Raw genomic sequence first — 15,000 nt, 5'->3', positions numbered from 1 at the left:
CACACAACATCCTCCATACACACACACACACACATCCTCCACACGCACACACAACATCCTCCACACGCACACACAACATCCTCCACACACACACACAGAGCACCGACCCCACCCATACATACCCCCCTATGACACGCCCACCACCACACACGCCACCGTCCCTTCTGCAAAACGTAATCCTCATCTTAACCCACATACGTACCTGGGCCGTCTTCCACGCGTACTCGTTCCACTCCTCGTGCGTGAGTTCGCGTTCGGGAAGCTCCGGTTCTGGACGCTGAAGATTGCGTGGTAGTTTCTCGTTCTCCCGCCTCCATTTCTGTAAATTATAGACGAGGTGAGAAATCGGTCGAGATTTTTTTTGTTTTTTGAACACTTAAATTTTCTTTACGTTCCTTTCTTCAATGTATTCGCAAGGGGGCCATCGTCTTGAAGATTACAATGTGTATTATACGGATAGAAAGCATTAATAAATAAAGAAATGAACAAGGAATCGAGAGGAATAAAAAAAAAAAAAAAGATAAGGGAGGGGGTGAATGAACTCTACGGATCGGTACGCCAGATTTCACTACATACCACCTGACACCAAGGTCCACGTACCCGGGTGTCGACGCGATTCCTTTGGAGATCTGATATCCTACGGTAAACCGGACCCAAGATTCCTACCATAAGCCCAAAATGAAACCGAAATGACACGTGACAAAAGCATAGCGCGGTTGAAATGCTACAAATGTCCGGGCAACAGTTTGCTTAGTTCATAGCATTACCTGGACAATCAATACAGGGAGAGGGAGAGAGAGAGAGAAGGGTTCATAAGGGAGAAGTTAGGGTGTATGAGGGTGCGGGGAGGGGAGTAATAAGGGGAATGGGAGGGAGGAAGGGGCGTGAGAGGGGGACTGGAAGGGGGGAGGGGAAGCATGGGGAAGGGGCCTGGGAGGGGGGGGGGAGGGAAGCGTGGAAAGGGGGATTGGAAGGTGACACGGGGGGGAGGGGGGGAAGAGCATAACGAAAGTTGACAGCGCGCGCATGACTACACAAGCTCCTCCTCTCTCTCTCGTACAGGTTTATCCTTCGGGTGCAAAACTCTTTTTCTCTCACACTCTGTACAGCCATCTTTGTCACTCTTCTCTATCAGTTTTGTGTCTTTTAATTGTATTTATCATCAAGTACGCTCAAATTCCTTTTCGTGTTATTCAAGAAGCCGAAGAAATAATGCCTGTCTCGAATAATTTTTTTTCTTTCTTTGTCTGAGAAGAGCTTGGTCTGTCAACATCAGTGAAGCTCGTCTTTTGTCTGGCGGCGCTGCTCTTGTTAGCACGGCGTCTCTCTCTCTCTCTCTCTCTCTCTCTCTCTCTCTCTCTCTCTCTCTCTCTCTCTCTCTCTCTCTCTCTCTCTCTCTCTCTCTCTATTTCTCTGTCTGTCTTTCTCTCTCTCTGTCTGTCTGTCTGTCTTCTTTCTCTCTCTCTGTCTGTCTTCTCTCTCTCTGTGTGTGTCTTCTCTCTCTCTCTCTGTCTGTCTTCTCTCTCTCTCTCTCTGTCTTCTCTCTCTGTCACTCCCTCTCTGTCCTCTCTCTCTCTATCTGTCTCTCTCTCTCTGTCTCTCTCTCTCTTTCTGTCTCTATCTATCTATATCTATCTCTATATCTTTTTCTTTCTCTCTCTCTCTCTCTCCGCTTTCTCTGTATATCTCCTCTCTCTACCCTCCTTTCTACCCACCTCTCACCATTATCACACTCTCCCTCTTAGCCTCCCTCAATCTCTCGTTACATCCCTCCCTTTCTCCTGTTCACCCTTATTCCCCCCACCCCCACCCCCCACTCTCTCTCTCTCTCTCTCTCTCTCTCTCTCTCTCTCTCTCTCTCTCTCTCTCTCCCTCTCTCTCTCTCTCTCTCTCTCTCTCTCTCTCCCTCTCTCTCTCTCTCTCTCTCTCTCCTCGTACATGATTAAAGCCGATACTTGTCACGAACATGTCAAACCAGATTATATCAAAGATGGGACCGTACAGACTGCACAAAGGGCATGATTGATCTACCGTTGCTAAGGACGCTTTTGCTTGTAGCGTCTTGTCAAAGGAACGCACCTTCGCCGTTGCTAAGGGGCGGTGTTGCTACGTTAGTACCATAGAATATACCATTATGGCATTGTGAGCTGAGTGACATTTATGTAGTCTCATTATCGTGTTAATATGGAGAATGTGTAATGAAATTGATGCCAAGGTAAAATAGGTAAAATATTAGATGGTAAGAAGAGAAAATAGAAGAGAAAAAAAAGGGTCATTACTATTGTTTTTACTGTCACTTATGTAGACAGAGCAATGAGACTAATTTCAAGGTAAAATGGATAAAAATAATTGATGGTAAAAATAGAAAAGAAGAAAAAAAGGATAATTACTATTATTTTCACTGTCACTTGTAATTAAAAGATAATAAAACAATATTTCAGTGCTGGGCTAAGGGAGGGGGGGGGGGGGATGTGTAATAATGTCCAAGGACTTAACAAGAGCTAATAGATAAGTTGCATTTTAAGCAGTTCTGGTATTACGCAAAAAAATTGTTTCGTATGAGGTAGTAGTCTCTTGTAACTAATTCTTCCTTTTCTCGACTTACATTTTGTAATACTGACAAATAAGAAACACTGTAACACTGACACATAAAAGATACACCGCAAAATTGACATATAAAATATTATACACTAACATATAAAAAACAATATGAAAAAGAAATTGTAACACTGATATCTAAAAAAAAAAAAAAAACTGTAACACACATAAAAAAATAAACTGACATAAAAGAAACACTAATATATAAAAGAGATGGAGGGTTTTAAGGCGTTTTAATAAACCCGGTTTGATGCCGCCGTACTAGTGTGTGTTGAGCTAAACCAAGCCTGATAAAAGATCTTTGGATTTGCAACATAATGCAACATAATCATATTTGTCTGATAATAACCAAACGACATAACAAATCTTGAAAACCTCACAGAGAGCTATGAAGAAGAAATTTTAATCCGGGACTCTCTTTAACTTTTGGATTACAGGTTGAAAAGGAAGAAAAGAAAAGAAAAAAATATATATGTATATATACGGAGGAATTCTTTGGCTAAACACGACGAGAATTTTCAGGACAAACATCAAGCGCTAACCGGCCAAAACGAGGGTTAGAATCCCGCGTTAATCTGTCATAATCAACAAGTTTCGGCAACTCCCAAAGCGGAGGTAATTATCGCTGTTACGCATTTCCCCTCAAATTAAGGGAAGTAATAACGATATAATATAAATGAAACAAAAATTAACGATCTAATGGAAAGGGTAAAATAATACCACGCTAAAGAGAACGTATGTGGCGAAGAAAAATAAAATTAGCGCGGAGTTTCAAGGCGAAAACACTGGATTATAGAGACCGCGAGCTCAAGGCATTTATCACGTGGAAGTTCAGCCTCTGACAGTGAGAGAGCGCTGGCTCAACAATTTATCAACAAGGGCTAGAGTTGCACGTATGTATGCATGACTTACATTCATTTCTCCCGCTCTCTCTTCTTCCATCATCGACCTAACTATATATATAGCCTGTAATTAACGACCTACAGACGATAGTGTAACAGGCGGTCTATTGCTGCTGAGGGAAAATGAAGATGAAGAGGACTGACTGTGTGTGCATTCCAGTTTCTTGGTTATTTTTTCCTCGGTGCGAAAAGGCTTTTAAATGAAAAAGAATAACGTAGAAATGCGAATGTTTATGGTAGGAATAACGCACAATAACCCGGTCCTTACCTCGAGGCACTGCGGCTGGTGGATGGCCAAGGACCGACTCCCGAACTCGCGCCCGCAGATGTAGCAGACGCGGGTGGGCGCCGTCCCGGTGGCCCTCTGCCCCCCGCGGGGCCCGCCCTCGGACCCCCGGCTTCCATTCTCGGCTCTCCGGGTCTTCGTGGTCTCCTCGGGTCGGCTCTCACGCTCCTCCTCGATCTTGCCCATGTGTCGAGGGTGAGGTGGCGCCCCCTTCTTGCTCTCCCCGTTCTGTCTGGACGTCTTCCTCTGCGGCGCCGGCGGGCTGGAGCTGCCCTCGCTCCGCGGCGAAGTTTGCGCGTCGAAGATTTCGACGGTGAAGTCTTTGCCTTTGTTCATGGAAGCCTTTTGTTCACTGATGAACTTCTTGAGCGGGATCGCGCTCTGGCCCTTCTTGGCGGGGACGGGCGAGCTGTCCACGCTGCGGGATTTCTTGGTGGCCGTCGAGGGCGGCTTCAGCTTGCTCCGCCGCCCGCCCGGAGCCTTGTTCTCCACGTCGACGCTTCGACTTTTGTACTTGAGTGCCGTGGGCTTGGTCACGATCAGCTTGCTCAGCGCCCTGGCCTTGGCGCGCTCCTCCGTCTTCGGCTTGAACTTCATGATGTCGAGCGGGTGGCTGTGGAACCGCTCCGGGTTCTGCTCCTTCCCGCACGTCAGGCACGGTTCGGGGATCTGCGGGGCGAGGGGAGCGCGTGAGACAGGCGCCGACGTCGCCCTCGTCGCCCTCAGGGACCGACGAGGTATTCCAAAAGAAAACCATATCCAGTCAGATGCACTGCCAACTGCCCGAGGCTAGTCAGCTGAAGCAAAATCATGGCTGATCTGTTTGAGAAGAAGCAATGGAAGGAAAAGCACAGAGGATGCAACTGCCCGGAAGCCCAGAAACCAAAGGAAGGGAGAAAAGCGTGATTCACGAGGCCCATGCAGCACACACCGAACGTCCCTCGCGGCAAACTCCCTAAGGCTATGAAGCGGCTGCAAGAGAAAGCCAGGGTTAAGGAAGGATAAAGAGAGAAGACGTTAAAAAGAGATAGATACGAGAAGTAGGGAAAGGAAGAAACGTGGGTAAAACGTCTAATTTCAGCCATCGAGACAGGTTCCAAAATGTCGTGTCTTCAGTATCAACAATTACGATAAAAAAAAAATATTTGAATTAGAGATGGAATAATCAACTCAGAATGAACGCGAATCATAAACAAACGCTAGAGGAAGAACGCCCGAAATGTATGACATGAACGTGAACAGGAAACATGTTTAAAACGAGGCCATACTTTGCGGGATTTAAAAGATCCTCAGGCACGTTAAAGGTGAGGTAGGGCGAAGCAAAGATACGGTGCGAGTGTCCCGTACTCCACACAGGACTGGAAGAATCCTCAAAGAAGAATACATTCCGGAGATGACATCCTGGAGGGGACATCCTGAAGGGGACATCAACCCCCCCCCCCCCACATCATCTCCTTTTTTTTTACCCTTGCTTAACCCTAAACCTCTCACCTTTACTTTATCCTTCGGCCCCGTGAACACGTCTTCGAGCTGCCTTCGACGTCCCCTCGGCAGGAAGCTTCTGAGATTGGAAGTCTTCTTGGAGGGGCGTGAGTTCTGGGCCGTGATGACCGGCACGGCGATGTGGCGGGAGGGGCGGGGCAGCCGCATGGTGGACGGCCGGACCTGTCCACACACCGAAAGAAGATGGATAGAGACAGAAAGGGGGAGGGAGGATAGAAGCAGACATAGGGGAAAGGAGAGGAGAGAGAGAGAGAGGGGGAGGGAGAGAGAGAGAGAGAGAGAGAGAGAGAGAGAGAGAGAGAGAAAGAGAGAAAGAGAGAGAGAGAGAGAGAGAGAGAGAGAGAGAGAGAGAGAGAGAGAGAGAGAGAGAGAGAGAGAGAGAGAGAGAGAGAGAGAGAGAGAGAAAGAGAAAGAAAGAAAGAAAGAAAGAAAGAAAGAAAGAAAGAAAGAAAGAAAGAAAGAAGGAAAGAAAGAAAGAAAGAAAGAGAAAGAAAGAACGAAAGAAAGAAGCAGAAAAGAACCAGGCAGGAGATGTGATTTGCTGCTGCCGAAAGTGATAAGCAAGGACTGTTAAAAGCGAGATGCACAGGTGAAGGTGAAGGTTGGAGGAGAGGTGAGTGGGGGATGGTTGCTGGGGGGCGTGGGTGGCTGTGGGGGAGACTAAATACGCCTTTTTTTTCAGACTACAAACTCTTACAGTATGTTTCATCGCAGCTGTCACGTGTTTGGAGGAAGGAGAAGCAACATACAGACGAAGAGAGGTAGAAACTAAGTATATAGCCTGGCAGTAGTAGTAGAAGTAGAATGGTGAAAGTAATAATCTACTTTCTAAATCCCTCACTATAATTACTAAGATTTATATTTCCGTAACCATGCTGCTTCTACCAATACTATCGCTATTGCTACCACTATTAATGTTATCATTCGTGTTGTTTATGCTGTTTCCCATCGTCATTACTTATCGTCATTGTTATCAGTTGTGGCTGTAGTTATCAGTATCATTGTTACTATTATTATTATAATTTTAACTATCATTATCGTTATTATCTTCATTATTATCAGCATTATTATAATAACTATCATTATTTTTGTTGCTGTTCTCGTTATCATTATTAGTATTAATATAATTATGATTATAATCGGAATTATCATTAATGCCATTATTATTGTTATCATTATTATTATCGTCATTATTATCTTTATTATCATTATCATTACTGTTACTATTATCATAATCATTGTTGTCATTACTGTTATAACTTTTGTTATTATCATCATTAATTTATTAGCATCGTCATCAGTCATCATAATTATCATGATTATTATTGCTGTTACCACTGCTATCATAATCATAATCATAATTATCATTATCTTATCAACATCGTCATAATTATCATTATCATTACCATTACTATTATAATTACTATTATTATTATAGTTATCATCATTATTATTACTGTTACCATTATTATCATCATTACTAATAATTCTATTACTAGATTTATATTTTTATTACTGCATTTATTATCGTCATTATTATCACTATCAATGTCATTATTACCATTACCGTTATCACTATCATTATCATCATAATTACTATCATCATTATCATTACTGCTATTAGTACCATTATCCTAACTCTCACTATCATCATCATCATCATCATCATCACTATCACGATAAGTGTTCTCGGTTTTAATCATCATCGTCATCATCGCAATTTTGATGTTTATACAATAATTTCCTTGAGTATTATTTGAAACTATATCTACCCTAATTATTGCAAAAATGGCAACTCTTAATCATTTTAATCATAATTATCCTCATTATCATCTACAGCCTCAGATGATATGTGAAAAATAAAAATAAAAGAAAAGGGACTATAAATGCAGTAAATTAATTTAAAAAATAAAATCAAAGAGGTGTTACAAACGCAAGGAAGGTCAGAGGTCAAAGGGCAGGCGAGGTCAGCTGAGGAATGGGGGTGTAGGGTAGAAAAAAGTAGTTTTTTTCTCTCTCTTTCTACGATTTCTAGGTGCAATTTCGTGTCTACGTGAGTTTTTTTTTTGGGGGGCGGGGGGGGTAATTTTGATTCTTTTTTATCTTGTAGATTTTTTTTCTTTTTCTTTTTTGTAATCTGTTATCATGACTTTTTTCTGATTTTAGGTTTAGCTCATTTTGGCAATTATTTCTTGTTTCGTTTTTTTGTGTACTTTTTAAAATAGAAATTTCCTTACTGTTCCTATTTCCTTTTTCTTTTCCCCCCTTTCTTTCTCTATCTGTCTTCCTTTTCCTCTTTCTCTCTCCCTCTTTCCCTCTTTCTACTCTCTCCCATTCTCCTCACTCTCTCTCTCTTCTGCTCCTCCTTCCCCTCTTTCCTTTCTCCTCCTCCTCATCCCTCCCCATTCCAATCTTACCTTCCTGGTTTCCCCTCCTTCTACCCCTCCCTTCTTCCCTCCTTCCTATCCCTCCCCCTTCCTATCCTACCCTCCTCATCCTTCCCCCTTTTCTTCATTCTCATTCTCTCATTCTCCCTTTCTCCCTCATTTTCCCACTCTTACCTTTATGGCCTCCTCCTCCCTCACCCTTCCTGTCTTACCTTCCTCTTCCACTCTTACTTCTTCTTCCTTCCTATCCTCCTCCTCCTGATCCCCCCCCCTCCCTCCTACCTTCCTCCATCTCCCCCCTCCCTCTCTTACCTTCCTGGCTTCCCGTCCGCCTCCCTTCTTTCTCCCCCCCCCCCTCCCCTTACCTTCCTTCTTCCCCTCTTCCTCTTTTACCTTCCTCTCTTTCCCTCCCTCCTTCTCTTACCTTCCTTGCCTCCCCCTCCCTCCCCTCATACCCATCCTCTCCTCTCTCTCTCCCCTCCTTCTCTTACCTTCCTGGCCTCCGCCTCCCTCCCCCCTCCCTCTCTTACCTTCCTGGCCTCCCCCTCCCTCCCCCCTCCCTCTCTTACCTACCTCTTCTCCCCCTCCCTATCCCTCCTGCCTCCTCCCCCCTACCTCCCCTTCTTCTCCCTATCCCTCCCCCCTTCCTCTCCCCCTCCCCCCTCCCTCTCATACCTTCCTGGCCCCCCCTCCTCCTCCCTTCCTCCCCCTCCCTCTCTTACCTTCCTGGCCTCCCCCTCCTCCTACTCCCCCCTCCCTCTCATACCTTCCTGGCCCCCCCTCCTACTCCCTTCCTCCCCCTCCCTCTCTTACCTTCCTGGCCTCCCCCTCCTCCTACTCCCCCCCCCCTCTCATACCTTCCTGGTCTCCCCTCCTACTCCCCCCCTCCCCCCTCCCTCTCTTACCTTCCTGGCCTCCCCCTCCGACCCCTCCGACGTGGCCTCGTCGTCGAAGGGGCTCTTGCTGCCCACTGACGAAGGCGACGACGAAGTGAAGTCGCTAGAGTAGTCGCTGGATCCTCCGTGAGTGTCCTTCGTGAGGATCACCTGGTCCAGCATGTCGCGCCTCATCTCGCTCATGTCTACCTCATGTCGGAGGCTCATGTCGAGGACCTGGACGCGAGCAGCAGCAGGCGGGGTCGTCGTTTTTGGTTAGTTAGGGTCGTGTCGGATTTTTTTTTTTTTTTTTTTTTTTGTGTGTGTGTGTGTGTGTGTGTGTGTGTGTGTGTGTGTGTGTGTGTGTGTGTGTGTGTGTGTGTGTGTGTGTGTGTGTGTGTGTGTGTGTGTGATTATTACTCTGTTATTAGTAGGGTTAATTCTACAGTTATTTTTTTTCACTACGTTATTTTACTTAAGATGGAAATAATCAAGTTAAAGAAGGGCTGGTTCATAATTTTTAACATTTTCACAAGTGTATAAACCGTACTCTGAGGGAGAGGGGGAGGGGTATGGGTCAGAAACTGGTGTACGCTAAAAAAAAAAAAAAAAAAAAAAAAAAAAAAAAAAAAAAAAAAAGTAGATCGTAGAATCACCTTCGTAAACATCATTTTCTTGTACACTTTTTGAGGGAAGGGGGAAGAAGGGTATCCAAAAAGTGCTTGTTTTGTACGCTTATGAAAATGATATAAACTGTGAACCACCTTTTGGTAGAAAAACACGAAGTCCTCAGTCGCTACAAGTAAATAAACATACGAGCCAAGACAGCGGTCGCATTACGAGCGGGAGATGTGAGTAAGGCAGCCCTCGAACCACAGTTGGAGATGTTACCATTTTATCTAATTACTCAATTACTCTAATTACTTACTCAGTTTCTCCATTTACTTACTTTAGTACTCTATGACTTTATTTCCTTACTCTATTTACAGACTCCGTTACTCCATTACTCTGTTTATTAACTCAATTTTCTTACTCTATATACAGACTTCATTACTCTGTTTACTGACTCTATATCCTTACTCCATATCTCTATTTAATTACTCCATTTACTTAAACTATTACTCCACTTACTCCAGAGAACGAAGAGGCCGCCGCCCTTACCTTGGGCTTCTCTAGCGTGGCCGTGGATGGGCGTACTTTCCTCCTGCCCTCGCTGAAGGAGGCTGAGCGAGGCCGCCCATTCTGAGGCTGCGCGGGCGGCTTTCCGGGGTGGGACCAGGAGGTGCTGAGCTCGTCGGGGTCGGACGTGGGCGTGAGGGCGGCCGGGGAGGGCGACATGTCTGCTCGGTCGTCCTCTGCGTGGAGTGGGTGGCCTGGGGGAGGCGAGGGCGTGCGCTCCCGCCTCGTCCTGCGTGGGCGGGGAGGGGGGGAGGTCGGTGGTTTTAGTGGGCGGTTGTAAGCTTAAATGGGTGTGTATGTCTTGTAAGTATGAAGGGTGTATACAAGTGTTTTAAGTGTAAAAGGTGTGCATGTGTTATAGGTCTAAAGGATGAGTATATGTGTTATAAGTATAATGGATGTTTATAAGTGTTATAAACGTAAAGGGTGGTTATAACTGCTAGAAGTATAAATTGGTATATATGTCTTATAAGTGTAAAGGGCGTGTATACGTATATATAAGTATAAATGGGTGTATGCAAATGTTACATACCACAACATAAATAAGTGTTCATGGACATACACACACACAGATCATACACATAGACATAAACATGGTATCTACACTCAATACACATCCACATCAACACACAAAAGCCCATCACCACACACACAAGGCTACGTATGCCCCTCAATTTTTTTTACAAGAAGTTCAAGGTCATTGCACGATATCAAACGAGCCAAAGTAGGATAAAATAACATGCACACCGGGTAGGATGGCGTGTTACTCCTGACCTTTCATTCAAGCTCTAATTTTCAGGACATATTACGGATTTAACAGCCTAGCAAAAGCAGGGATTTTTAGCCTATGACTTCTTCAATATTCATCGCTCCTTTGAAGTCATTTAAGGTAAATTTTTGATTCATTTAGAGTTAGTATTATTTATTTACATAAATAATTAGGTCATGTTCTCTTTGCAACTATTGGGCGAGGAGAAGAGATAGCTATACTGTAATAATTGAAAGAAGATAATAGAGAGAGGGAAAGGGAGGTGAAAGAAGAAGAGTAAAGAGTAGCTGGAAAATGATCAGAGTGAGATAGAGAGAGTGAGAGGAAGAGGGAGGGAGGGAGAAAGAGAAAGGGAGAGGGAAGGAGGAAGGGAGAGGAAGTGAGGGAGGGAGAGGAAGGAGAGAGGATGGGAGAAGGAGGGAGGGAGGAAGGGAGAGGAAGTGAGGGAGGGAGAGGAAGGAGAGAGGATGGGAGATGGAGGGAGAGAGAGAGGGAGACGTAGAGGAAGAGGGAGAGAGAAATAAAAAGACAAAAATCGGAAAAATGACAGAAACAGATAAATAAATAAAGAGACCATGCAAAATAAACAAAAAATGCGTGCTCATCCTCAAGGAATGCCATGAATATCGAATAAAGAATCCTCTCATTTGCATACATCTTCTAAGATTTCCAAGACTTAACACCGCAGCAATCAGAAGTTTTAACACGAGGCAACACAGTGCTATTCCCACAAGCTTCTAATCAGGGCCTTCTACACGCACGATAAAAAAAATAAAAAAGGGGAAAAAATCTTTTATAAATTCCTTTTTTTTCTGATAACTTTGATCATAAAAATTCCCGGATGTTTTTGTTGATTGCATGTTTTTTTTATTACAGTGAATTACATTGTTTTTGTTTTTTGTTTTAGTTTTCTAATTTAGGAATTTGGTAATGGCTGTTATTGATGTGATTAGCGAGTCAGAAATCAATATATCGAGAATACGGAACTGCTGATAAAGACGGGAATAGGGATAGATAGAAAAATATGCATAATTCGTAAACATTTTCACATTGAATTCCTACGAAACATCATAGACAATAAAAACAAACAAAAAAGCACAAAAATAATCAAAGAAAGATGAACAATAAATAAAGAAAAGCAAACAATAAATCGATAATCATGATATCACCTATATCTTTATTACGCTTTCTGATTGGCCAGAGCAGTGTGTGACGTCATCGGTCGCTTAGTTACCAACACTTGCGCGTCAATGGGGGTGGGGGTAGGGGGGGAGGGGGGCTTTTACACTGATGAATCGCTTTCAGTCTTGGAGATCTTACGCTAATGCAGTTTAATGGAACAAAAATAGTCATAAGAAATACATGTTCACAGTTTTATGATTTCTTGTTAACTCTCTGTCTGTCTGTTCGTTTCTCTTTCTTTCTCTCTGTCTCTCTAATGCTCTCTCTCTCTCACTCTCTCTTTCTCTTTCTTTCTCTCTCTCTCTCTCTCTCTCTCTCTCTCTCTCTCTCTCTCTCTCTCTCTCTCTCTCTCTCTCTCTCTTTCTCTTTCTCTTTCTCTTTCTCTCTCTCTCTCTCTCTCCCTTTGTCTCTAAAGACGATACACAACGATATCATTATTAGTTACAAAGACAATCATAATGCTGCTAATAATAATAATAATAATGAAGATGAGGATGACAATAACAATAATGATAATAACTAGAAGCATTCAGAGAACCGCATACCTCCGCCAAGGCAATATAATAATAATAATAAGATAATTCACAATAATAATAATAATAATGGTTATCATAATAATAATAGCTTTCTCTCTTACCAAGGCTTTAGAGGTAACTGATGCAATTATTAAAAAATAAAAATAATAATGGCATCAAAGTTGGGTTAAGACACACATCTGGTAAAATTTCATAAAAATCTGTTCATAACATATTGAGAGAAGCAACAAACAAACTAACTAGCCAACACTATAAAAACATATTCTCCTTAGCCGAGATAATAATGATAATAATAACAATAATAATAATAATAATAACATCAATATACAATACAACAGCGGTAACGATAACCATAATAATAATGATGGCAGTATTAATAATGATGATAATGATGATGATCATAATGACGATGCTGATAATAATAACGATAATAATAATAATAATAATAATAATAATAATAATAATAATAACAATAATAATAATAATAATAATAATAATAATAATAATAATAATGGTAATGATAAAAATATCAATAATAATAATAACAACAAATTACACCAAAAATAACGTTAACAATAACAATAATAGCAATAACTCAATAACAATAATCACAATAACTTCAGCAAACTTCAGGCCACGAACTCCCTCGTAAGGGCTAAAACAGGGCAATCTTTCGAGGGACTTTGGCTCTTACAAGCTCGATCTCGGACCCTTGGGCAGGAGTCGAACTGGCACGTGACGGTATTGGTAACAGTGATAACAATAATAACAATGATGATGATAATAGTAATGATAAAGATGGTAAAGATGATGATTATAAAAAATGATGATGAGGAGGAAAATAAAAATAATGATGATGAGGATAATGATGATGATGATGATAATAATAATAATAATAATAATAATAATAATAATAATAATAATAATAATAATAATAATAATAATAATAATAATAGCAATAATAATAACAGTAAAGAACATTAGTAATAACCGCAACATTAGAAATAAAAATAATAAAATGATAATAAGAATAACAACAATAATAATGATGATAATGGTAATAATAACAATAATAATAATTCCAATAATAAAATAACCAAAAATAATAATTATTATAATAATGATACTAATACTATTATCAATAATCACAAAAACTATAGCATAAAAACGAGGATAACAAGAATAATAATAAAGAATAATAATGATATAGACCAGCGTTGTCCAAAATGGGGTCCGCATATCCTTTGGGGTACGTAACATAGATCACAAGGGTACGTGAACACACAAAGAACACACACACACAAACAGACACATCACATGTTCTATGAATAATTTTATTCGTGTATTAAATTCGAATTTATTGACCAATACTCCTGCAATGCATTTTTTTTCTTAATTAGTATATTGTTTACATTGTCCTAAATAAAACCGTTTGTTTAGCCATGGTGAACGGTGGGGGGGGGGGGGGGCGTAAGTAACAGTACAAGAAAGTAAAGGGTACAATAGGTGAAAATGTTTGAACAACACTTATATAGACAATGATGATGATAATGAACTAATGACAAAAATAATCTTATCAATAAAAACTATGTTCACAACAACAATAATCATTATGATAACAATATATAATAATAATAATAATAACAATGATATCAATATAATAATAATAATAATAATAATAATAATATATAATAATAATAATATATAATAATAATAACAATAATCATAATAATAATGATAAAGCCATCAACAAGAACATCAACAACAATAATCAACCCACCACCACAATGCACAGTAACAACAATAACAATTATGATGAAATACCAATACACCATCGCACTGTTACTGAACAAGGGACGGCTGTGTTATTCCTTTGTTCATTTCCTGGAACCAACTCAATACGCTGCTGTCTGCTCAACATTAGCATTGCAATGATGGAATCGATGTTAGAAGTGAGCAGCTTCAATGTTGAAATAAGAGAGAAGAGAGGGAGAGGGAAAGGGAGAGGGGGAGGGGGATATAGATAGAGGGAGATGGAGAAGGAAAGGGAAGGGGGGGAGGGAGGGAAGGAAGGAAGGGGGAAGGGAGGGATGGAGGGAGGGAGAGAGGGAAGGAGGGAAGTAGAGAGGGAGGGAGGGAGGGAAGGAGAGAGGGAGGGAGGGAGAGAGGGAAGGAGGGAGGGAGTGAGTGAGAGAGGCAGGGAGGGAGGGAGGGAGGGAAGGAGGGTTGGAGAAAGAAAGAGAGAGAGAGAGAGAGAGAGAGAGAGAGAGAGAGAGAGAGAGAGAGAGAGAGAGAGAGAGAGAGAGAGAGAGAGAGAGAGAGAGAGAGAGAGAGAGAGAAAGAGAAAGAGAGAGAGAGAGAGAGGGGGGGGGGAAGAGAAAAAAAATGCAGAAATTACACATGGTCCAAGCGTATCGACCAAGTATGAGGAAGAGAGCAAAAGGAGTAAGCAGTAGGCAGCGTACGAATGGGGGGAGAGAGGGAGGGGGGAGAGAAGTTATATTGCAAGTAAGATGAAGTGCAATGGCAAGGAATCAATGAATGTACCGTACTCTAAATGACACTGTTCTCGGTACGATAACTGTCCACTTTCCTCACACTTTCAGCCGCACAAAGGTGAACACTTACCACACAAAGTCAACTTGGAACTCCACTTTCCTCACACTTTTAGCCGCACAAAGGTGACCACTTACCACACCGAGTCTAACTTGGAACTCCACTTTCCTCACACTTTTAGCCGCACAAAGGTGACCACTTACCACACCGAGTCTAACTTGGAACTC

At 42.0% G+C, this 15,000-nt stretch overlaps 1 protein-coding gene across 8 annotated transcripts in view; it reads right to left on the bottom strand.

Annotated features, from left to right (window-relative positions):
• The window catches only part of LOC113821136 (zinc finger protein 474), a 98,103-nt gene that overhangs the window by 12,831 nt on the left and 70,272 nt on the right, over window positions 1–15,000 (bottom strand). For 5 of the 8 annotated variants that reach the window (XM_070134750.1, XM_070134749.1, XM_070134751.1 and 2 more), the window contains 5 exons: window positions 9,713–9,959; window positions 8,582–8,788; window positions 5,278–5,451; window positions 3,769–4,455; window positions 203–319 (listed from right to left, as the gene is read on the bottom strand). In XM_070134750.1, the coding sequence (XP_069990851.1) occupies window positions 203–319; window positions 3,769–4,455; window positions 5,278–5,451; window positions 8,582–8,788; window positions 9,713–9,959 (1,432 nt within the window). The remainder of the gene's footprint in view (window positions 1–202; window positions 320–3,768; window positions 4,456–5,277; window positions 5,452–8,581; window positions 8,789–9,712; window positions 9,960–15,000) is intronic. The other 3 variants (XM_070134752.1, XM_070134754.1, XM_070134755.1) reach the window with 3 other exon arrangements.

The sequence above is a fragment of the Penaeus vannamei genome, chromosome 20 (assembly GCF_042767895.1).
Source record: "Penaeus vannamei isolate JL-2024 chromosome 20, ASM4276789v1, whole genome shotgun sequence".
NCBI classification, from domain to species: domain Eukaryota; kingdom Metazoa; phylum Arthropoda; class Malacostraca; order Decapoda; family Penaeidae; genus Penaeus; species Penaeus vannamei.
The sequence above is the reverse complement of the archived record's forward strand: the minus strand, read 5'-3'. Positions and strand labels throughout refer to the sequence as shown.